The sequence below is a fragment of the Bos taurus genome, chromosome 1 (genome assembly GCF_002263795.3).
Source record: "Bos taurus isolate L1 Dominette 01449 registration number 42190680 breed Hereford chromosome 1, ARS-UCD2.0, whole genome shotgun sequence".
NCBI classification, from domain to species: Eukaryota; Metazoa; Chordata; class Mammalia; order Artiodactyla; family Bovidae; genus Bos; species Bos taurus.
This window is the reverse complement of record NC_037328.1, coordinates 88,021,020-88,046,728: the sequence shown is the minus strand read 5'-3', so window position 1 is coordinate 88,046,728 and position 25,709 is coordinate 88,021,020. Positions and strand designations below refer to the sequence as shown.

General features: G+C 38.1%; 1 protein-coding gene and 1 long non-coding RNA gene across 6 annotated transcripts in view; one reads left to right on the top strand and one right to left on the bottom strand.

Moving 5' to 3' along the window:
• Positions 1 to 19,098, top strand: part of LOC132345663 (uncharacterized) — a 34,977-nt gene extending 15,879 nt beyond the window's left edge. Inside the window, exons 2-3 of the long non-coding RNA XR_009495125.1 lie at positions 17,062 to 17,177; positions 18,928 to 19,098. This is a non-coding gene — a long non-coding RNA (uncharacterized lncRNA). The remainder of the gene's footprint in view (positions 1 to 17,061; positions 17,178 to 18,927) is intronic.
• Positions 1,885 to 25,709, bottom strand: part of ZMAT3 (zinc finger matrin-type 3) — a 38,895-nt gene continuing 15,070 nt past the window's right edge. For 2 of the 5 annotated variants that reach the window (XM_005201661.5, XM_024990876.2), the window contains exons 3-6: positions 15,146 to 15,265; positions 11,854 to 12,020; positions 11,632 to 11,732; positions 1,885 to 9,329 (exon numbers count right to left, since the gene is read on the bottom strand). In XM_005201661.5, coding sequence (XP_005201718.1) covers positions 9,121 to 9,329; positions 11,632 to 11,732; positions 11,854 to 12,020; positions 15,146 to 15,265 — 597 coding nt within the window. In that variant the 3' untranslated portion in view covers positions 1,885 to 9,120. 5 annotated transcript variants of the gene reach the window in all.

Sequence of the window (25,709 nt, the reverse complement as noted above, 5' to 3'; positions counted from 1 at the left end):
TTCAAAGATAGTGTACCAACCACATTCAAACGGTTAACTGTAAGATTTAGAGAGTCCACAGGGTGGCACTAGATACCTTTGGTCAAAGTCCATAACCTAGTAAGCTACTTCTAGAAAACAGGGATAGAAAAGGGCCTCCGGCATCAGCAAAGATTAAAAACTGAAGCTAATATGAAAGACATCTTGTTCCTGTCTGGAGGGATGGCTGCCAGCCAAAACACATTTGAAACTCTAATTATGTACTTAAAGACTTATCCAAAATGCCAAGCAGAAGTTACAGAGTGCCCGTGGAGGAGCATATTTCTTCCAGTGGCAAATTTCCATCTGTTCCTTTGGACATACTTCATTATAAGTATTTGATCATCTTAATACATATTTCCATCTACTCCTCCCTAATACACATTTCTCTCTCTCTCTCTCTCTCTCTCTCTCTCTCACACACACACACACACACACACACACACAATAGAGTATATTTTTAGGTAAATTTTTTTCCTTGTAGAGGGTAAGAACTCATAATCATACCTCTATTAAATAATATTTATACTTCAAAATAGTTACTTGCCTTTATCTTGTTTGCAGTTCCCAATTTTCAACAGTTTATGAATATCTCACAAGAGGAACAAAACTCAGTGGGTTCATCCTCACCTCAGATGATAAAAATCTTAAAACTTATCACAAAAAGACCTATTTCTGATCTTAACACTCTTATATCAATTCATAAGAGACTGCGAACATTTAGTGTCAGTCCTCTCCACACAGGCAAGTTGAAAAGATAACACCCAGTGCTTGACCTTGAATAGATTTTCAGCAAACAAATAAGCCTTAGAAATGCCTGAAGAAAGAAAATCTGACAAGCTCAAGTGGTTAAAAACTATTTTCATGTTCATTATCATGACTTTAAGCTAAAAATCTCTTGGACATGATTTCATAAAATGTGCTGATGCCTTGAGTATTTTACAACACAGATAGATTCAATGAGCTCTGTTCTCTTCATTCAGAAACATTTTTTTGTGCAGACACAAGAATTTTTCCCACGACAGTAAGTGTATGTGTCTTGCATCCCGATTAAACAAAGCACAACAGCATCTTCCAGGGCTCTAACCTTTTTAAAATGAGCATTTAAGCTGAAAAGCACATTGCATGCTGTCAACCAGAGTGCTTCAAAGACCATTTCCTCAATAATACATTGTGTATGTAAGCTGATTATATTTGCAAAAGTATTTTATATATGAACACCCAAAAGATTATTGGGCATATTTGCCTCTTAATATGTGTTTACTTCCAGAAGCAACAGTTACAGTCCTGCTAAGCAACTTTTCTCAGAATTTGAAGGAAAGATTAAACTTAAATCTAAAAATTAAATCTATCATTAAAATTGAGAACTTGCTCCAATTGAGTGAGGAGAACTCCAGCAATGGTAGAATGGGGTAGTGGTCAAATCTACCATTTTGGCAGGGTCAACTCTACTGCATGCCCAAGTAGGTGACAATATACTCTGAGTTCAAGAAAAAAGCTGTGGACTGTGGCTCAGTCATGTCTGCTGACTTTTTGCGACCCCATAGACCGTAGCCCACCAGACTCCTGTCCATGGGATTTCTCAGGCAAGAATACTGGAGTGGACTGACACTTCCTTCTCCAGGGAATCTTCCCAACCCAGGGATCAAACAGCGTCTCCTGCAAGTCTCTTGCATTGGAGGCATACCCTTTACCACAGAGCCACTGCGGAAGCCCCATGAGTTCTAGAAGCAGGTGGCAAATTACATGCAGATGGATAAAAGGTGAATCCTCAGCCATCAACCATCTGCATCAAAAATAACACCTCAGCACCTCAGTGCTGACGATGCACCTTCTTTCTTTGATCCCCAACTCACAACCAAATGATTTGCAGACAAGACTCAGAAACTCTTTTATTAAGTTGAACACAAAATGACTGCTATAATAACGTCAAGCCTTTATCAGAAATCAGTACATAAATGAGGATACACAGCCAAAATGAGCCATCAACAGAAGCAGTGTAAATTTTAAATAACTTTCAGGATTCTCTATGCAATATGCTTAAGAAAATAAAACCAAAAGAGCAATTTCAATTTCACAGTTCACAGTTGATTGGCTTCAATCCCAAGACATTTTTGTCATTTATGTAGCCTCAGAACACAGATTTCCAAAGTGATGACTGGCACAAAGCCCCAACAGCATACACAGATGTTAAATCCCTGTATGACATTTAGGGGAAATTGTAGGAAACAAACCCAATTTCATACAGTTCTGGCAGGCATTTTTCAGCTATGTCCTTTATCAGAAACGTCATTCTAGGGAAACAGTAAAAGCAATTTTAAAAGTTTGCCATGCCATTAAATGAAGGGTTATAAAGTTTCCCTCGGCTCCACGATTTTATTCTCTAATTTAAAACAATGAGCTAAAATGCAACATTAACAGTGAAAGCAAAATTAGTTTTGCTTCTGGATCTAGAGCATACATCAGAGAGAGGCAACTTATTGTCTTAGCAGACACATGGAATGCTTTAGAGCAGAGTCTGCTACACTCTAGTAAGGCATTTCAAAGCAGACACCCCATACCCAGACTAAATTACTATGGTCAGCTGAGGATATCACAAGGTGGACACCAATTAACACAGAATCAACAAGAAATTCTTACAAAATGACACACATTTACAAAACCACAGAAAGATGCTCAAGTACCAAAAGAAGGTAAAACAATGACCAGCCACTCTAAAAGTTTTGTTCCTGTAAATGCCAGATTTTCAGAATAGAACAAGCCACTTTATATGTGCTTTGCACTAGGATAATATTGTTCATCCGGACACATGGGGTTTCTTTTCCTTAAAAAAATATATCATATAGAGAATATACATATAATCAGTGATATAGAACATTTATTTTCACTAGTGAGGGGGTCACTTAAGCACTTACACAGAAAGAGTTATGAGTGAATCATGAAGGTTATGTAAATGTGAAAGGAAATCTGATAAAACCTGTATTATTAGTATTTAACAGCAAAGTGAGATTTTTAGCAGTTGCATTGACTTAATGAGAAACTATGACCATGGAAAAATCTTTTAAGTTCAAAGAATTGTAAAATGTCCAAAAAAATGAAAGTCTAATTAGTAAAAATACATAGTTTCATTTTAAGCGCCCTAAAGGGAGTGTTTATTTTGAAAGCCATGAATTTTATCAAAGAGCACAAGAATATGAATCCAGGATATCAAAATTTCAGTTCTGACTTACCCACTGAAGCTTCATAATCTGCAACAAGTCACTTAAATTCTTCTGATTTTGTCCACAAAATAATTGGCATAAAAATAAAGGCATATGTCAATAATTTTTTCCTAAACAGTACTAGAGTAAAGCTAAAGATGGTTACTAAGGCTTACAATTTCAACAACTCATTGTACAGTACAATCATTTTTAATCCTGCTAATTATGGCTAAGAGAAAGCATGGGCAGTTACAATTCTCAGGGAATTCAAAGGCTTTAGATAAACGAATGGTTTCAACTTTCTAAACTACTCCATCTGTTCTTCTAGAGTTGTTTTAAACAGCTAATCGTCTGTGGGGCTGACCCTTTATGCCGCTCTATTCTCTGGTAGAACAGGTGAAAGTAGTAAAGCGAGAAATGATACCAGGAGAAAAACGCAGCCGCAGATTGAAATGAGGTATAAGCTGATTTAATAAACCCCAACCAGTAATTTACAGTTTTCTAAAGAAGCTGCATAGTTGAGCAAACATACATCAAAAAAGAGGGATAAAGAAAAAATTCTTAACACGAAGCTTTAAAATGTATGACAATTAAGCATTAAAATGACCAACACCAAAAAACTTCAGTTTGAAAAGGAGTTGTCTTCCCTCACTCTAAGCATATACAAAAACAGAAACAAGAAGGCTAAAGTCCACAGGAGAAAAAGACGTATGTTAACTGGCTCAGGTTATCAACTTCATACACTGCTTGTTAAAAGATGTTAATATGTAAACAGATATTAAACTATAACTAATTATGCCTATGCTGAATTGTTTAGGCAAGTATCTGAAATTTACACTAAAATGTATATATTTTTAAAACTCCATTGTTCAACGGATAAACAGAGGGACAGACAAATATATGGTAATATAAGTACTGGAAAATGTTAATAGTAGAATCTAGTGCTAATATACTGTAAAATTCATTAAGTTTAAGGTACATTTAAAATTTCTCATAATAAACTGTCAAGAAAAATGTTAGTATTTCTGCAGTAAAATTAATTTAGCAGTGCATTTTAGAGACTCAAAGAGTACAGGCAATTTAGAATTTTAAATTCATTGAAGTAAGGAAAATTTTACTTTAAAACATCTTGAACCTGATTTGTGAAGATACCTGTTTTAAATGTAGAGATGAACCATAACAGCACAATGAATAAGTATTATGCATGACAGTCTTCAGTTCATGTGCAAATACATAATTCTATCCTCTCTACAGTATTAGATAAGACAGTATTTGAAAATGACACTGAAATAAAGTTTTTCCAAACATCAATATCAAGCTCTTCCCAATCCATCACACTATCGATCACTACATATAAATACAATGCAGATCAAAGTGGAAAAAAAAAATCAATGACCGTTGCCAGCCTTGGACAACTGGATTCATTTTTAGGATGTATGGTTCCTGATTAATTATCACATAGTTTTACTCAATATCAAATTGAGATTGCATGAATAAAAAAAAAAGATGTAAAACATAGAATTCACACAAAGCTTTGTTATTCCAAGCTCCTATTTTATGCATTGTGACTAATGGCAATAATTCTATCATCTCTTCTTTCTGTGAAATGCTAAAACTTGCTAAAGGCACTCATAATCTGGGCTTAACAAAGACAGGGTCACATGGGACCATAAGCCAGTATTTTTTTGGTAGCTACCCAGAAGGGGAGTTGATAAATGATCCTCCCATTCATAGCGGCAAGACAAAGTCAAACAGCTATGAGTAGAAATGTCGTATGAGAAGCTATTTACACAGCTATTTGTCTATTTAGTAAGACTGACAGTGATAGCTCACAATGACAGGGGTCCACCACCAAAAAAATTAAAGCAACAAGACATCCTTTACAACGCATGAAACATCTAAATGGTGATTTGGCTGGTTGAAAAAAGAAAAGCCAGCAAGATGGAATCTTTTTAAAGTATCTGTTCAAAAGCCTGCATTAAACTTTTACCTATACTGACAAAACATTTCTCTACTTCTAAAGTAGTTCTGTTGTCTTTCGTATATGCCCCACCAAGTTTTTAAAAGGTCCTTCCAGCCTGTGTTCTGACACTGAGGAAACAAAACAGATTAGGTTCCAAATCCATCACTCTTAGGCCTCTCTGTAGAGGGCATTATGCAGAACAGTTACATGTCTCCCCTGACACAAGCGAGACTCGTTTTAAATGGGTCACTGAACAGTCCTCCAACTGTCGTTGTTCATAGTCCCAGCTGATTCAGGAGTGAGGGAATCATTAAAACCACCATTAATCCTTCGAGTCTATCTACATATGAAGATTTAATCAGATACACAATATATATGTATATACACATACATGTGTATATATATGTATCTTTAATCCTAGTTCAAAGTATAGATACAAGCAAGCACACCAGTATTGTAGAACAGCTCTATAAAATAAGGTGGAAGATCTCATGCTTTCCTTTCAGCTGTTTAAGTTAGAGGGACATGGAGATGATCTCAGACAGCCATGATTGATTTTTCATTCAATCTCAGGGTTTCAAAAAATTCTAAATGGTTTTCTAAGTTTATCAACTAAGGAGAAGGGGCAACAGTGAGGAAGAGTTGGAGGAAGTTTTTGCAAATGGTATAGGACAGTTATTCACCTTGCAGATTTCAGTGCAATAAGAGACAAACAGACACACGTCATAAACAACATGCACATATTTACAAGTTATAATACAGGACATACAAAGACAAAACCAACAAAACATTTTCTGTTCAATGTGGAGTTGGAAGGATCACATGGCACACTCAGCTCTGTAACTGAGTATTTTTGAAAAAACACTTAGAAGACATAAGCAATCTAATCTTTTAATCGGAACACCAAAATTTTTCCTTTACATCTTCTTGCCCTCGATATTTTAGAAGAGTTTCTAATTGTTATCTTCAACATTGATTTCTGAATGACAAAGTACATGAAGATATTCACAGAGAAGAGACTTTGATGCTCTGCGTTCTTCTTGTAGATCTAGAACTAGAATCTACTTATTTGACTAAAGGTTTTCCATCGGTTAGGCCTCTGTCCATCCTTGTATACAGTACGTAAAAAGATATTAATGTGATTCCTGGGGAGCACAGGGTGCAAATTCTAAAGGATATTACAGAGCAGGACCTGATTTTACTAAACGAAACTGACAGAGATCACATACCACTGAGTGCAGTACTAACAGCCTTCTTTGACAGGAAAAAAACAACACTGTCCATAAGGAATGCATGAGCATGAGAAACTGTAGCATGCAGAGGTGTATTTACCTATGCATTTCCTTTCTGACACCTCTGTCACCATCTGTTTCACCTATGGAACAAGGAGAATGTTGCAAGGTAACAAGCCCAAAACACAACCCACTGTCATAGAGATTTGTGATTCTTTTTTTGGATGTGTATGTAACCTTTATAAACATGAAAGTTATTTATCGACTGCTAGAGTTTGGAAAGTAAGGAGCAAACCCAGCTATTGTAGGCAATATGGTTTCTAAGGTGTCATATAAAGCAAACATCAGTCTTGTTTAGTGCAAAGAAATAGAACAAGTAAGAAATAACACTATAAATCTAACTTTTTTCTTTAAAAGAAAATGCGTTTATGCATTCATAACATCCATTAAGAGCACTGAGAGACTAGAAACCTGAATATGCAAGGCCAGGAAAAACACCAAGGCCTTAAGTCCACTGCTATTACATATATAAAACGAAATTGTTAAGTGGGGACAGTAGAGAAGATCATTCCATTAATTTTATCTGCAAAGAAAAAACTGAAAGTGGATGAATGCCACTTGTATAAAATGTAAATTCTTATCCACAATCTTTTACTGTTATCTAAGGATTCAATGAAATCTTCTCTATGGAATCACATAAAACTATACATACATAGATTTATATATGTGTGTGTACTTATACAACTACATACATATATACACACACATACATATACATGTGTATACATATATGTAGTCACACACAGAGAGGGGAAAAAAGAATTTTTAAATAATCATAGAACCATGTGGCCAGCACTGTCATATTAAAATCTACCAAAAAATTACACTTAGCAGCAAAATGAGTAACCTACTAATCAATAAGAGAAGCTCTAAATTGCTCTAAAATAATCAATTATACTTCATAGCTTACTGCAAAAAGTGTTATTATACTGATTCACAGGTCTCGATAGAACTTCAACAGAACATTATTTCATTCTTCTGCTCCTGGGAGAAAATAAAACTTCTAAGTAATTCTACTTTTAGAATTAAAAAACCATGACTTCAACAGAAGGGTAACTTGAGAGTGTACCAGAGAGTGTACCAGTGTACCAGTATCACAAAACTTAATTTTAAATATGGGTCTAGATAATTCAAAAATTGTTCAGCAGTACTAAAGGAATGGAATGATGATTATAATTTTCCTTCTCCTTATCTTTTTGCCGATAGAATTTTTAAGGAAAAATAGGAGTTTTATTTTTAATTAGTAATATAAGCAATCAAAAGTGACTTTACCATAGTGCAAAGATATTGCTCAATATAAACTTCTATGAACATGGCCTTTCAAAAGGAGTATGGATGAGCACCCATCTTATCCATGTAAATACAGTAAATAAGTAAAATACAGTTAGTGAAAGTTCATAGAATCCTCCATTGGTTAATCTAGACAAAATACTAGAGCTTCTCATTTTAAAAACAAAAAGCAAAAATAATAATACTGTTCTAATTATCAGATATGAAAGTAATCTATATTTTTATTAATCTATATCTTCAAAGAAGCTGAATTATAAAGAATAATGCCAAAGTTCAGGTATTTTTCTATTGGAAATGCTACTAAAATTTGATTAACTGTTTTAAAAAAATTCTTTTCTTTCTTGGAAATAGTAAAGTAGTGATATTTTTCAGGACAGTCTACAAATTAGCAAGACAATGAAGAATGTGAGTATAATTTAAGGATCTGTCTATCTAAAAAGTCTATCAAAACAAATATCAAGGGTTCTGAACTTACGGTTGAGACCATCACATAAGTGCATGTTATCATCATGAAGTAACTCTAAGTTGAAAAATCAAATACATTTCATTTCCCAACACCAGCTGAAAAAAATATATTTAAAAAAATCACATCTATCCTAAACTTATTGGATATTCAAATATGGGGCTTGGAAAACCTACAACACCGTTCTGGGACATGAAAATGAGCTAATTGGATAAGCTAATTCAACTGGGGGAGAAAAAAAGAGGAGAAAAGAAGGTGAATTTAAATGTGCGAAATTCACAACTGAAAATCAAGTTTCGCTATCTGGAAGTACACAAACACATTAGAAGTGTCTGAATCCACGAGAACCTGCATTTCAATAAGGAAGGGACATGATAAACAGAAAACACTGTTCTGGGCAAGATTCTAATGCAGTTTCCATAGTATATCCTACTGACAATTCATTGAGTTGAGATGGTAGTTCCAAAGAAACCTTAGGAAACTAAAATCTTTGCTTACCTGCTTTTACTGTGATCTGAAGCAAAAACTCGATAAAATTATTTAACAATACATAACACTAACACTGTAAAAGAATATGAAGTTTTTAAATAGTTAAAGCTCTATGTGGTCAGGCTACTAGTTGACCAGAACTTGGTCAAGATAAAAAGGTATGTCTCATGGGGTAGGTAGGTCACAGGCTTAAAGCAGCTCAACACAACTGACCTGAAAAAGCATCATGACTTAAGCACATTCTCTTCCTTCCCCAATTCTGACACCTTATGGTACCACTGCAGGTTATATGTATAAACATTAAGCAGAGGAATGTACTCATATCAAAAGAACCACAAAGCAGGGCATGTTGACATAAGGCGAGCAACAGGCAGGACAAGCTGCTCCATCTGAATATGACAATCCCTATACGTAGCCCAGATTCTCCATCTCATTCCTGTACCGCTGTTCAGACACCTTGCTTTTATGTTGCTTGCTCTCTAAATGCTGCCGGAATTCCACCTCTTCGCCAGCCCCGACATTACACATGGAGCAGTAAAACTGGCCGCTTGGAGTAACACACATGGCCAGATCACGTGGAATTCTCTGCCGAGAGCGGGGATTGAAGTAAGGACCTGCTGAAACAAAGAGACAAAAGTAATATATTCACTTCAAAATACTCACTAAGCGAATGATGGTCTGACCAATTACCACTGTAATTTGTAATTCTAACCTCAAAGTATAAAATTCACAGATTCCTAGTTTGAAAAAAATGGGAAGTTAACAGGTTTTTTTAAATTACAATTTTATACAGGTTCAGTCTAAAAAGCTAAAATGACTCTTCCAACTATTGTCAGAAATGTTACTGTGGAGCAAACCCAAACTCTAAATGGCAATGTCTTTAAAAAGTGAATATAATTTTAGAAATACTTTCATTTCTAAGCATTATATCAAAAGTTATATCATTATGCTAATACTTTAATCCAAAAATTCTACTTCTAAGAATTTCACTAAGAAAATGTTGATAATTTTTGCATAGAGATTTATCAATGAGGACATTTATTTAACTAGAGTTTATAAAAGTTTTTTGGGGGAGGGTAAGGATAAAGGAAAGATCCAAACATACAACTCATGTATAATATGTATATCATATAAGAAACGAATCGCCAGTCTAGGTTCGATGCATGATACTGGATGCTTGGGGCTGGTGCACTGGGATGACCCAGAGGGATGGTATGGGGAGGGAGGTGGGAGGGGGTTCAGGATGGGGAACACGTGTACACCTGTGGAAGATTCATGTTGATGTATGGCAAAACCAATACAATATTGTAAAGTAATTAGCCTCCAATTAAAATAAATAAATTTAAATTCAAAAAAATCATAGTAATGAATGTAATGAAAAACTAAACAGTCACTAAAAACAATGCTATAGAAAACTCTGTAATTACAATATTTGATTATAATATGCCATTACACTGAACAAGAATATCACAAAATATGATCACATGTCCATTTTAACAGAAGTAATATACACAAAAATGTTGATGGAATTATTGATAATTTTATTTTCTTTTTTTATATAACTGACTTAAGTTGGACCATTAGCTCAATACTTTTCTGCTTTCCTACTATAATAATAAACATTTAAGGCTTTTCTTAAAATGTTACTTAGACTACATGCTACAAATTTTGATACATTTTTATTACAATTTGATTCTAAGAATGTTCAATCACCAGTATGATTTTTTCTTTGGTGAGAGAGTTATTTAGAAATGTTTTAAAACTTCCAAACACATAAAAATGTTGTGTTTTTAATATTATTGACATCTCATTTACTTGTACTCTGATCCAAGAACATAAGTCTAAATGGCCTTCTGTCCTAAAGGTTTTTGTTATCTTTTTTTTTTTAATCTAATGCTAAGACAGCTATTCTGGCTTCCTTCATTTCAACTGAATATTTTCTATCTAATCTTACAATTTTCTTTTCACTGGGACTTTAAGTTTACATTTATTGCAACAATGATAAATGTTTCAGACTTTCATGAGACTTATTAAATTGTGTTCTATATGTCCCCTTTTTCTATGCTTCTTTTGCCTTTCCAATCAATTTGTTGTTTGTTTTACTGTTTACATGATTGACCTCTGCTCATATGTGTGTGCACTGGAGGCTGGGGTAGGGAAAGGATGAAGGACTACTCTCCCTACTGAAGATGATCAGAAAATGCAGAAAATATTCCTATCAACTAGTAATTGTGAACTAAAAGTATGTATCAATCACTGAGGAAGCATTTGCAAAACACACACACGTCTGAGTCCCACTCTAAATTTACTGACTGAAAATCTCTAAGTCATGGTTCAACTATGTGTATTTTATAAAAAATTCCCCAGATAATCTGAGTCACTCCCCTGGTTAAACACCACTGCTACCATTTTTATTTTCCCTAATAACTGAGGATTTAATGTGGTGCAGCCTGAAACCAAATATTTCATTTTTATACTACATTTAAATATCTCAGCTGGCAAATACCGTAAGTAACATAAAGGCACTAAGATAAGACACTTTAAAACACAGACTCGGTTATGTGAAATTCTTGTAAATCAAGTATACTTCAACTTTTTTAAAAGTTGCATTTTGGGTCTTAGAACCCAAGGATGTATCACCTTTCCATTTAACTCATTTCTTATTCTTGGTTCTTTGAAATAAAGTCATATTCTTGATGTAAAAAAAATTAAATAAAATCAAAATAAATAATACACTAAATAGGAAATAAATAAATAAGACCTGAAATAAACACCAGCTTGAAAAGCCACTAGACCTATTCCACAAAACGAAAGCTAATCCCAAATTCTCAGGGCTATCTATTACCATAAAGGAAATAAAAATAGTGGACACCATTTGCAAAACATAGCCAAGGCATGTGAAAAGCCACAGAATACCTGAATTATTCTGTACTGCATACATATTTCTCCTATTAGGCATCATCTTATATTCATTCCCTTCTTTTCGGGTCCGCCGTTGACCGACCTCTGAGGAGTCTCTGGAGAAGAGACATTTTAAAAGAGTGAGACTTCTAAACAAGGCTCCCTTTCAACTCTTTTTCTCTAGAGACAGTGAGTCTCACATAACACTCTGGCCTAAGAGAAAACGGCAATACCTACGAGAATGAGTTACTCTGAGCTTCCGCCAGCCGCAGCCTCTTGGCATGATTCTTGCCTTGATAGTGAGCCTGGGCCACAGCCGGAGAACTGAAGGAGGCATCACAGAGCTTACAGTAATCGTTTTCTGTGGCCAGGATCACTCTGCCTCCTGGCTTAAAGGAGCCCATCTGACAGCAAAGACACAACAAACAAGGTTTTAAAGTGTGGACTCTGTTCTCTTCTCAAAGTTCCTTCCTTCTAAGAGCTGAAAAATAACCCGTTATGGCATGACCATAAGCACTCAGCTTTATAAGGACAGGAAATTGTTCGTTTCAGAAAGAAAGAGGAAAAGACTGGGAGACACTTAATTGTGGTTTTGCATTACAATCACCTGTGTACCAAGCTGATGAATGCCTCATTGCTATTTTCATTGAAGAAATTTCAGAAAAGAAGTTTAAAAACCCAGCAAGGAAAATTTAGGTAGCACAGGTAAGGTCTAAACTCACATTACCAGAGAGAAAAAGTCTTCCCAGAATCCATTAACAAGCATGTACTAAATGCCTACTATTTATAGGGCTTGCAACCTAATACAAAAGTGACACACAGATATGTATAAAAACTAAACCTCTATCCTCAGAGTCTATAAATTAGCTACAGATATAGTATGTATAGGAGCAGGAGCTGGCAACCCACTCCAGTATTCTTGCCTGGAGAATTTCATGGACAGAGGAGCCTGGCGGGCTACAGTCCCTGGGGTTGCAAAGAGTCAGACCCGACTGAGCAGCTAACACATACAGAGAGAGAGAGAGAGAGAGAGAGACAGAGAGACAGAGAGAGAGAGTGTGTGTGTGTGCGTGTTGCTCAGTTGTGTCCAATTCTTTGGGACTCTACGGACTGTAGTTTGCCAGGCTCCTCTGTTGACGGAATTCTCCAGGCAAGAATACTGGAGTGGGTACCGTTCCCTTTTCCAGGGGATCTTCCTGACCCAGGGATCAAACCCTGGTCTCCTGCTTTGCAGGCAGATTCTTTACCATCTGAGTCATCAGGGAAACCCACAGATACAGTATAATTTGGGGGAAATAACCAACAGGTCCAGACAACTGTATTCAGGCTGGGAAACAGTTAAGGGAAACCTAACACAATCCCTGGAAAATAGTATGCACTCAGTTAACTACTGCTGGGTTAACAAAACACGCCAAACTAGATTTTGGCTAAAGAATCAAATATGCAATAAAGAATCTGGAAAGTGTGTCATATCAGGACCAGCTGAAGCAAACAGCATTGTTTCACCTGGAAGAGAAGATTTTCTGGGGACAGGATAACTGTGTTCAAAAATCATAAAGATTTGTGCTATGAAAAAAGCCCATGGTTGTTTGCCCAGAGGGGTGGAACCAGCTGAAAACAGTCTCTAACAGGAAGGAGCCATCCAATTCTCGAGCAGCCTTCAAGAACTGGCACTGGGAAAACTCCTCAGCCTGAAGATCTCTCTGCGTATTCTGCTGTCCTCTGATTCTGTTTTTAACGTATCTCATTTACCGCACAAATTCAGGAGGATAGAACAGTGGATACTGCTATCCACATCATAAGGACTGACAATCAGAAAAGTAAAATTATACCATGGTGTTTAGGAGTAGAGGTATAAGGTCAAGAAAAATCATTGCCCCACTTTACAAAATTTGTACCACCACAAACAAGTTATCTGGCTTCCCTGGGCTTATAATAAACCTCCAAGTGAGACCGATGCTGCTGGCCCATGGAGCACACATTGAGAAATAAGTCAATACCTCTGAGTTGTTGCAAGCATTAAATGAAGTTAGGACCCAGGCCAAGAAGGAGGCAAGGAAGGAGCCATGGGCACCCAATATAAGGAAGCATTAGAAAACTTAGCAATCAGGATGAAAAAATACTTAGTGGAATATTTTCACAAATCAAAAAACTGCCATACAGCCAACAAAATCAATGAGAAACAAAATATCAAAATTTTAAATAAAGACAGGATCAGCAACAGTGTCATGCCAAACCATATTGCAGCCTAAGGCAAAAGGAAAATCAATAACACTTATCCTATCTTTAAGTTTTTGCCATTTTGTTCACTACTGACTTTTTCACATTAATTTTGCATTTTAAAAATATATTATTTATCTTGATAACTGAGTATTTTAGCTCCCTCTTAAATTCTGTGCCTAAGTCAAGCACATCCCTCATCTCACTCTGGTCCCGGGGCTGAATGAAGTACTGTCTGAAAAGTGCTTAGCAGAGTACCTGGCATCAAAGTGATTATTAATTATTATTATTATTTATGACCTAAGGGGCTTCCCTGATGGCTCAGTGGTAAAGAACCTGCCTGCCAATCCAGGGTTCAATGGGTTCAATCCCTGGGTTGGGAAGATCCCCTGGAGAAGGAAATGGCAACCCATTCCAGTACTCTTGCCTGGAAAATGCCATAGACAGAGGGGCCTGGTGGGCTATAATCCATGAGGTCTCAAAGACTCAGATACAATTGAAAGACTGAGCACTGAGCACACACATTTATGACCTATAAAAAAATAATACTTCAAAGATAGATTAGAATCCATATTGCAGAAAGTACTAAAATACAGGAATATCTTGCCTCAAACACCTGTCTCCCAAAGAGTAAATGGAACTTGGCTCTCAAGTGTGGGTCATGATACCAAAGTCCAGGAAGAGTGTATACAGGCTCTCTGTACAGAAGAAAGGGGCAGCTTCAAGAAACTGATCTTGCTGGAAGGCATATATAAAGTCAATGGGGGAACTTTTCTGGTGGTCCAGTGGTTAAGACTTTGCCTTCCCATATAGGAAGCACAAGCTTGATCCCTGGTTGGGAAGCTAAGATCTGACATGCCTCATAGCCAAAAAAATTCATAAAAAAGCAATATTGCAACAAGTTCAATAAAAACTTTAAAAAACGGTCCACATAAAAAAAAAATCTTAAAAAAAAAATAAAGTCAGTAGGATTGATCACAATCGAGATAAATGTTTAAAAATCTTTCTTTTCATTCAGGGCTTTATGTAGACATTCAGGACCATTTAACCTAGAATTTTCAAATATGCATAAAGAAAGCCTCATGAAATAATTTTGTTTCATCACTTCATGAACCATAACAAAATCCAATAAGAAGTCTTCAGATTCATGAATTTTTGCATTAAATCCAGTTATCAATGAGCTAAAAGCACCAAGAAGGGCGTTTTAGGAGTACTGGCTCAGCTGTACCTTGATGGACACACAGATGACAAACTTCATCCATGACCACCTGTGCACGGGACAGCTCCCACTCCGACACTCCAGTCTTACCTGCGGAGGGACTGAAACAGCTGGAGCAGCCACAGCTTCCACTGCATTGCTCATTCTGGCAGGAGGAGGACAGCTATTGGCTGCATAGTAATTTCGAAGTTTCTTACCATGATTTTTACCCTAGAAGTAAAATGAAATGAGTAATTACTGTGAGGAAGATGTATCAAATTGATTTAACATATTTACTAAAAAAGAAAAAAATACATGTTATTCTTTCAGAGATATGCAACAGTGGGGTAAATAGTAGGCAGACTTGCTTATTACATCTTAAAGTAGAAGACTCTACTCTTTGACTGTAACAGAATGATTAAATTTATCTGGGAGAGATAAGCGAACAAAGTCAAAAGACATTAATTTCCTATATATTTCAGGAAAACAACCATTTTCTAGTGATCTGTGTCCTCTCCCAACTTGTTGCCATTCATACGCCACTGCCTAAATATGAATTTTATGACACTCTGATCTAATCTACTTTAGAAGTCAGTAATGAAATGGATAATCCAATTACTTTTACAAAAATAGCATTTACAGAGTATCTTTTTACTTACAAAGAACTCTCCTGGGCATTAGCTCATTTGCCACTCACAAAAATCCTGAAAGAGGAATCTGTTAATGTTATTCATATATGACAGTTGAGACACTGCAATCCAGGCAGCATAGAGAACTTGCTTCCGACACCTTCACGAGGCCTAGCAGTGGGGTTGCAGCGTGAGGCTAGCCTTCTAAATCCAAAGTAAGACCCTTTTTCATACAGCATGATGGCTTCAGGATACACTGTGAACCTCTATTAAAATGGATTTGCCTCTCTCATCACGTTTCCTTTAATTTATCATTCTCAAGCTTATGGCTGAGCTGATAAAAACTGGTGGGAAGGGGCAGTCCAAAAGCATCCTAAATAAGGGTTAAACTGTATATTATTCTTTAAACTGCACTGTAAAAACAAAACATGTAGGCAAATATTTATATACCATCTACTATATATGCTGAACCCTAGAAATAAAAAGGACTAGCTAGCATATGGTCTAGAGGAGGAGACAAATATGTAAGTAGTTAAAGGAATGAGTGAAATTCCACGTTATGGCCCCTGAAATGCCATAAAGGTGCTCTTACCATTATCACAGTGACTTCCAGGGAGTCAAATCCAGTGATCACATGTGTGCCTTTATTATACTGTAACTCTAAGAAGCACAATAGTATTGATACTCCTTCCTTCTATCATCTTCTATGACTCCCTCTTACCTCCCAGCCTCTCATTCTCCAAAGGCTGCAGTATCCAATGCACTACCCTCAGCCCTCTTTTCTCTCCATCCATACACAAACCCTAGGTTATTTTACTCAGTCTCATAGCTTTAAAATACAATCAGTAAGTTCGCGATTCCTGAAATTACCTATCACTATTCCTGTTATAGACTGATTGCTTATGTCCCTCCAAAATTCCTATTTTGAAATCAACTCCCAATGGGATGGTAGTTGGAGGTGGGACCTTTGGGAGGTAATGAGGTCACAAGGGTAGAGTCTAATTACTGCCTTTAAAAGAAGATATTAGGGAGCTCCCTTGCTCGCTTTCCACCATGTAAGGATTTAGGAGAAACTGGCTGTCTGCAATCTGGAAGAGCACCTCAGAACCCACCCATGCTAGATCCCTGATCTCAGACTTCCAGCCTCTGCAACTGTGAGAAATAGATGTTTGTTGTTTGAGCCTAAGACAGACTAAGACAATCCCTGACCTTCAGAGCCGTATAGCCAACTGCCTCCTTGCTGTCCATACATTGCAGCCTTAAGAGGCATGTGTATGTGTGTGCTGTGCTGACCTGTGTCCGACTCTGTGACCCCATGGACTGTAGCCCGCCAGGCTCTTCTGTCCATGGGATTTTCCAGGCAATAATACTGAACTGGGTTGCTGTTTCCTCCTCCAGGGGATCTTCCTGACCCATGGATTGAACCCATATCTCTTGTATCTCCTGCACTGGCTGGCAGATTCTTTACCACTGTGCCACATGGGAAAGTCACCTAAGAGGCACATCCAACTTAAGTACGTAAGTAAGTAAATGAAGTCGCTCAGTCGTGTCCGACTCTTTGTGACCCCGTGGACTGTAGCCTACCAGGCTTCTCCATCCATGGGATTCTCCAGACAACAATACTGGAATGGGTTACCATTTCCTTCTCCAGGGGATCTTCCCGACCCAGGGATCGAATCTGGGGCCTCCCGCACTGGAGGCAGATACTTTAACCTCTGAGCCACCAGGGAAGATATATCCAACTTAAAATATCTAAAACATAAATTTTAATTCCCTCCCCACCACAGAACGATCTCATCACTGCCGCCACCACCATTCATCCACATGTCAGTAAATGACATTACTCGCCACCTAGTTACTCAAGAAAAGCCAAGGAGTCCTTTCCTTGATTCCATCCCTCCTTAAAGCCAACACATTCAATCCATCAGCAAGTCCTGTCAGCCTACCTCTAAAATATATTCTAAGTTACTCCATTTCTTTCCATGGACACTGAAATACCACAGTATTCCAAGCCACCAACTCTTTTCGCTTGCAGTAGGCAACAACCCCTAATGGTCTCTGGTGTCCCTCTCATCCTCCTAGTATTCTCATACCAGCCAAACTGATAGGTCACTGTCTCACTTAACATTTTCCAACGGCCTCCTACTACACTTAAAATATAATCAGCAAATCTTTCCTGTAAGCCCTTTTTGATCTGGCCCTGTCTACTTCTCAGATTTGATTTCACACAGCTCCCTGCCCGCCTCCTCATTATGTTCCTGCCTGACAACCAAACACATACACTTAAAACATGCCAAACACATCGACTCTAAGGCCACTGCACTTGCCATTCTTTCTGCTTAAAATGTTCTTTCCAATCTCTACATGGCTGGTTCCTTCTTACCTTTCAAGTCTCAGTTCAAACAACATCAAACAGCATCTTACTCAATCTGAGGTGTCACCCCCATCGAACAACACCTCCCCCACCCAACACACACATGCTGAATCACATTACCACACTGTCTGGTTTTATTTCATCATAGTACCATTTATAACTGAAATAATGTTTGTTTGCTTATTTTTTTCTCTTTCCTACCCTCTGGAATGTAGACTCCTTGAAAATAAGGACCTTGTCCATCTTGTGTACTGTTCTAGCCCCAATTTCTAGAACAATTTCTAACACATAGCAGGAAATCACTATATATTTGTTGACTGAACAAATCACTATTAGAGTGCAAATAAGGAACAAACTGCTAAGAGAACAAAGAGAAGGGAAGGCTTACTTCTGCCTGAGAGTACCAGGGAAAGCTTCCCTGAAAGGGGGACATTAGGAGTTATCTTTTAAAATGAGCAAGTTTACTAGGCAGGTAAGGAATGAAGGGAAAGACAACTGTTAACAGAGGAACCGTGTAAGGAAACGGCAGTCTGCTTGAGATGCTCTCCAGGATCCTTTGGAAAAGAGGTAGGACCTGATATACACAGGGAGCTAATTGTGTATGGTTTTGTCGATGATATAGACCTTGGACTTTAGAGGCAGCAGGGGGCTCTGAAGCACTTTAAGCACAGCAGTTACATGACTGAATTGCATTTGACAAAGATCATAAGAAATGGGAAGATAGAAAACAGACCTTAAGGAATGAGGGTCCAGAAAAAAGAGATTGAGAATGTCTGGTTAATGAAGTAAAATGGAAACCAGACAACTGTGGCATTATGGAAGTCTAGAACACGGTGTTTCCAAAAAAGAGTCTAATCAGATACATTATAACCTAGGATATTTACTTACAGGTATTCCAAACAAAAGCATACATATGAGGAAAAAGAATGGAGAAGACTAGAGATCTCTTCAAGAAAACATACATATAAGAATCTACCTATGACAACAATAGAATGGGAAAGAGTAGAGATTTCTTCAAGAAAATTAGAGATACGAAGGGAACATTTCATACAAGATCAGATCAGATCAGATCAGTCGCTCAGTCGTGTCCGACTCTTTGCCACCCCATGAATCGCAGCACACCAGGCCTCCCTGTCCATCACCAACTCCCAGAGTTCACTCAGACTCACATCCATCGAGTCAGTGATGCCATCCAGCCATCTCATCCTCTGTCGTCCTCTTCTCCTCCTGCCCCCAATCCCTCCCAGCATCAGAGTCTTTTCCAATGAGTCAACTCTTCGCATGAGGTGGCCAAAGTACTGGAGTTTCAGCTTCAGCATCATTCCTTCCAAAGAAATCCCAGGGCTGATCTCCTTCAGAATGCACTGGTTGGATCTCCTTGCAGGCCAAGGGACTCTCAAGACTCTTCTCCAACACCACAGTTCAAAAGCATCAATTCTTCGGCGCTCAGCCTTCTTCACAGTCCAACTCTCACATCCATACATGACCACTGGAAAAACCATAGCCTTGACTAGACGAACCTTTGTTGGCAAAGTAATATCTCTGCTTTTGAATATGCTATCTAGGTTGAATATGCATAACCTTCCTTCCAAGGAGTAAGCGTCTTTTAATTTCATGGCTGCAGTCACCATCTGTAGTGATTTTGGAGCCCAGAAAAATAAAGTCTGACACTGTTTCCACTGTTTCCCCATCTATTTCCCATGAAGTGGTGGGACCAGATGCCATGATCTTCGTTTTCTGAATGTTGAGCTTTAAGCCAACTTTTTCACTCTCCACTTTCACTTTCATCAAGAGGCTTTTTAGTTCCTCTTCACTTTCTGCCATAAGGGTGGTGTCATCTGCATATCTGAGGTGATTGATATTTCTCCCAGCTATCTTGATTCCAGCTTGTGTTTCTTCCAGTCCAGTGTTTCTCATGATGTACTCTGCATATAAGTTAAATAAACAGGGTGACAATACACAGCCTTGACGAACTCCTTTTCCTATTTGGAACCAGTCTGTTGTTCCATGTCCAGTTCTAACTGTTGCTTCCTGACCTGCATACAAATTTCTCAAGAGGCAGATCAGGTGGTCTGGTATTCCCATCTCTTGAAGAATTTTCCACAGTTTATTGTGATCCACACAGTCAAAGGCTTTGGCATAGTCAATAAAGCAGAAATAGATGTTTTTCTGGAACTCTCTTGCTTTTTCCATGGGCACAATAAAGGACAGAAATGGTATGGAGCTAACAAAAGCAGAAGATACTAAGAAGAAGTGGCAAGAATATGCAGAAGATCTATACTAAAAAATATCTGAATGACCCAGATCACCACAATGCTGTGATTGCTCACCTAGAGCCAGACACCCGGGAATGTGAAGTCAAGTGGGCCTTAGAAAGCATCGCTATAAACAAAGCTAGTGGAGGTTATGGAATCTCAGTTGAGCTATTTCAACTCCTAAAAGATGATGCTGTGAAAATGCTGCACTCAATATGCCAGCAAATTTGGAAAACTAAGCAGTGACCACAGGACTGGAAAAGGTCAGTTTTCATTCCAATCCCAAAGAAAAGCAATGCCAAAGAATGCTCAAACTACCACACAGTTGCATTCATCTCACACGCTAGCAAAGCAATGCTCAAAATTCTCCAAGCTAGGTTTCAACAGTATGTGAATCGAGAACTTCCAGATGTTCTAGCTGGATTTAGAAAAGGCAGAGGAACTAGGGATCAAATTGCCAACATCTGCTAAATCACAGAAAAACCAAAAGAATTTCAGAAAAACATCTACTTCTGCTTCACTGACTACACTAAAGCCTTTGACTGTGTGGATCACAACAAACTGTGGAAAATTCTTCAAGAGGTGGGAATACCAGACCACCTTACCTGCCTCCTGGGAAATCTGTCTGCAGGTCAAGAAGCAATAGCTAGAACTGGACATGGAACAACGGACTGGTTCCAAATTGAGAAAGAAGTACGTCGAGGCTGTATATGACCACCTTGCTTATTTAACTTATATCAGAAGTACATCATACGAAATGCCAGGCTGGATAAAGCACAAGCTGGCATCAAGACTGCAAGGAGAAATAGCAATAACCTGTCATCAGTGGCACCATATGACACTAGTCATATGGCAGAAACTGATGAGGAACTAAAGAGCCCCTTGATGAAAGTGAAAGAGGGGAGTGAAAAAGTTGGCTTAAAACTCAACATTCAAAAATCAAAGGTCATGGCATCCAGTCCCATCACGTCATGGCAAATAGATGGGGAAACAATGGAAACAGTGACAGAATTTATTTTCTTGGGCTCCAAAATCACTGCAGATGGTGCCTGTAGCCATGAAATTAAAAGATGCTTGCTCCTTAGAAGAAAACCTATGACCAACCTAGACAGTATATTAAAAAGTAGAGACATTACTTTACCGACAAAGGTCCATCTAGTCAAAGCTATGGTTTTTCCAGTAGTTATGTATGGATGTGGAAGTTGGACCATAAAAAAAGTTGAGTGCTGAAGAACTGATGCTTTTGAACTGTGGTGTTGGAGAAGACTCTTGAGAGTCCGTTGGACTGCAAGGTCAAACCAGTCAATCCTAAAGGAAATCAGTCCTGAAAATTCATTGGAAGGACTGATGCTGAAGCTGAAGCTCCAGTACTTTGGCCACCTGATGGGAAGAACTGACTCATTTGAAAAGACCCTGATACTGGGCAAGACGGACGGCAGGAGAAAAAAGAGGATGAGAAAGAGGATGAAATGATTCAGTGGCATCACAGACTCGATGGACATGAGTTTGAGCAAGCTCCTGGAGTTGGTGATGAACAGGGAAGCCTGGTGTGCTGCAGTCCATGGGGTTGCCAAAAGTCAGACAGGACACTTTGACATGACTGTCTGACCAAACTGACTAACGGACCTATGAGGACTGTTCACAGAAGGACTGTTTGTAACCACTGAAAAGTGGAAACAACTTAGGAGTCCAACTACAGGATAATGGATAAACTGTAGTCTGTTTATACAATGTAACACTATACTATGATTAAAATACAAATACTAGGCCCTGTGTGACAACAAAAAAGATTCTTATAACAAAATCCTGAATAAAAAGAACATATTGGAAAAGAAGATATGTAGGCATAATCACTTTAATGTGAGCATTAAAATATGAAACCACTACATTTTATGTAGGAAGATATATATGTAGCAAAAATACAAAAAAGTGGTGGGAGGGGAGGTGGGGGACAAAAATACCAATTTAGTATAGTGGCTACATCTGGGAGCATAAAAGCAGCTCAGTTCAGTTCAGTTCAGTCAGTTAGTCGTGTCCAACTCTGCAACCCCATGGACTGCAGCATGCCAGGCTTCTCTCTCCATCACTAACTTCCAGACTCATATCCAAACTCATGTCCATCAAGCTGGTGATGCCATCCAACCAAGAGCCAGTAATGCCATCCAACCATCTCATCCTTTGTCATCCCCTTCTCCTCCTACCTTCAATCTTTCCCAGTATCAGGGTCTTTTCCAATAAGTTAGTTCTTCCCATCAGGTGGCCAAAGTACTGGAGCTTCAGCTTCAGCATCAGTCCTTCCAGTGAATATTCAGGACTGATTTCCTTTAGGATTGACTGGTTTGATCTCCTTGCTATCCATCCAAGGGACTCTCAAGAGTCTTCTCCAGCACCACAGTTCAAAAGCATTAGTTCTTTGGCACTCAGCTTTCTTTATGGTCCAACCTTCACATCCATACATGACTACTAGAAAAACCATATCTTTGAGTATTCAGACCTTTGTCAGCAAAGTCATGTCTCCACTTTTTAATATGCTATCTAGGCTTTCCACAGCTTTTCTTCCAAGGAGCAAGTGTCTTTTAATTTCATAGCTGCAGTCACCATCTGCAGTGATTTTGGAGCCCAAGAAAAGAAACTTTGTCACTCTTTCCATTGTTTCCCCATCTGTTTCTCATGAAGTGATGAGACCGGATGCCACGATTTTTGCTTTTTGAATGTTGAGTTTTAAGCCAGCTTTTTCACTCTCTTATTTCACTTTCATCAAGAGGCTCTTTAGTTCCTCTTCTCTTTCTGTCATTAGAGTGGTATCATTTGTATTTCTGAAATTGTCGATATTTCTCCCTGCAATCTTGATTCCAGCTTGTGATTCATCCAGCCCAGCCTTTTGCATGATGTACTCCTCATATAAGTTAAATAAGCAGGGTAACAATATACAGCCTTGACGTACTCCTTTCTCAATTTGGAACCAGTCCGTTGTTCCATGTCCATTTCTAACTGTTGCTTCTTGACCTGCATACAGATTTCCCAGGAGGTAGGCAAGGTGTCTGGTATTCCCATCTCTTGAATAATTTTCCACAGTTTGTTGTGATCCACACAGTCAAAGGCTTTAGTGTAGTCAGTGAAGCAGAAGCAGATGTTTTTTCTGGAATTCTCTTAGTTTTTCTGTGATCTAGCAGATATTGGCAATTTGATCTCTGGTTCCTCTGCCTTTTCTAAATCCAGCTACAACATCTGGAAGTTCTCTATTTACATACTGTTGAAGCCTAGCTTGGAGAATTTTGACCATTATTTTGCTAGCATGTGAGATGAGTGCAACTGTGTGGTAGTTTGAACATTCTTTGGCATTGCCTTTTTTTGTGACTGGAATGAAAACTGACCTTTCAGATAGGAGCAGCTTAGTTGGGAAAGGACACAAGTTCAATTGAACTGAAGCTAGATGACTCTAGCTTTTCATTCTAGAAGCTACATGACAAATACACATGTCCATTATATTATTTCAAATATTTTTTGTATCTGAGGGGCTTCAAAATGATTTTAAAACAGCAATAACAAAAAAAGGAATGGTTCTACCAGGTCAGCACAGAGAAGTAACAGTGGATTTGAAAAGATACAGATATAACAGATATAAAGAATAACCTTGGTAAGAACCACTTCAGTAGAGTAGTGGGGGATAAAAGACCACATGAAGGGAAAGAATGGGAGAGGTGAAAATGGAGACAACCAGTATAATACAGGCAGCTACACGGACAAGTTCTACTACAACATGGAGCAGAGAAACAGAGTACAGAGTTAGAAGGGGAAATGAATCAGTAGGAAAAAAAATTTAAGATGGCTTAGGCTTGTTTGCATGGCAACAGGAGGAAGTCACTAAAACAAAAGAACAGATATGCAGGACCTATACCACAGTTACAGAACCACAGTCCATAAAAAGGCAGAAGAAAATGAGGTACACAGGATTACAGGAGGGATCAACCTTAGATAGTATCAGGCATTTAATTCCAAACCAGTATCTACAGCAGTATTTGAGCAAATATCGCATCCATACATTAATGATAACAATGGCGACTAACAATTTTGAGCACTCATGTGACAGGTAGTGTTCTAAACACTTTATCAATATTATCTCATTTAACCATCATGAAATCTCTATCAAGTAGGTAAAATTACTGTCCCCATTTTACACATTAGGAAACTAAGTTCAATGAGTTAATCATTTACCCAAGAGTTTTCAGATAGCTCCATAGAGGCTGCCTAGATTTGCGTTTCTCCATACATCCTCCACAAACAACACAGAACAATAAGAAAGACAAAACACAAAATCCATGCCCTCCATACAACTAGAAGCCACAGAATGCCCAGACTCCAAAATAACAGTAAGTAAAAAAGAAAAGACATCAAATCCCAATGAGTAATCACTCATGCTCCTGCCACAAGCCTTCCCAGTAAGCGAGAGCAGTCCAACAACAACCGAAGGACACAGAGAAGGAGCTTGCAGCTAGATTATAAAGCTAAGATTGCTTTATAACCACCACCAGAAAAAGTAAATCCCCCAATTTTATAAATATTAAAGCATGATCCAGTCACCGACTGCTAGACAGGGACTTAAATGTACACAGGATCTGAAGTGGCTATCTTCAAAGTGGCTTTTAGAAGAGAAAAAGGCAAAAAGGAGGGGAGCAGCACCCTTTGGCAACAAGCAGGTGAAGAGGAAGAGAAGTAATGGGAAAAGTCAGCATCCTCAGGACAAAAAAGAACAAAGCAAAATTCAGAAGACAGGACTTTCCAGGTGGTCCAGTGGCAAAGAATCTGCCTACCATTGTAGGAGACACAGGTTCAATCCTTGGTCCAGGAAGATTCCACATGCCTCAGAGCAGCTAAGCCCATGTGCAATAACTACTGAGCCTGTACTCGGGAGCCCACAAGCCACAACTACCGAAGCCCGCACGTTCTGGGTCTTGCGTGCCACAGCTAGAGAGTAGCCCCTGCTCACCACAACTAGAGAAAGCCCTTGCACAGCAACAGTGACCCAGTGCAGTCAAAAGTGAATTTTTAAAAAAAAATCAGAGGACATACAAACACTCTCCGGACCACCATAAAAAAAAAAAATTATTAAAGAACTGGACTTTGCTACAGTGATAGAAGAGGTTGCCACTGAATTATGAATCTCATAAACTACCCAAAACCCACATACTAAATACACAAAAAGAAATCAATTCTACACAAAGTTACCAAAAAAATACATCTCAGCAAATGAATTACACCTCCAAAACAAACAAAAAGAAACAAAAGAAAACAACACTCCAAACAGAATTAAATATATATTCAAACAAAACTTGGGGATATAAAAAAAATCACCTTGAAATAGGAATTCAAATTGTACAAAGAAAAATTAGGCAAAATATAATGAGAAATGAAAAGAA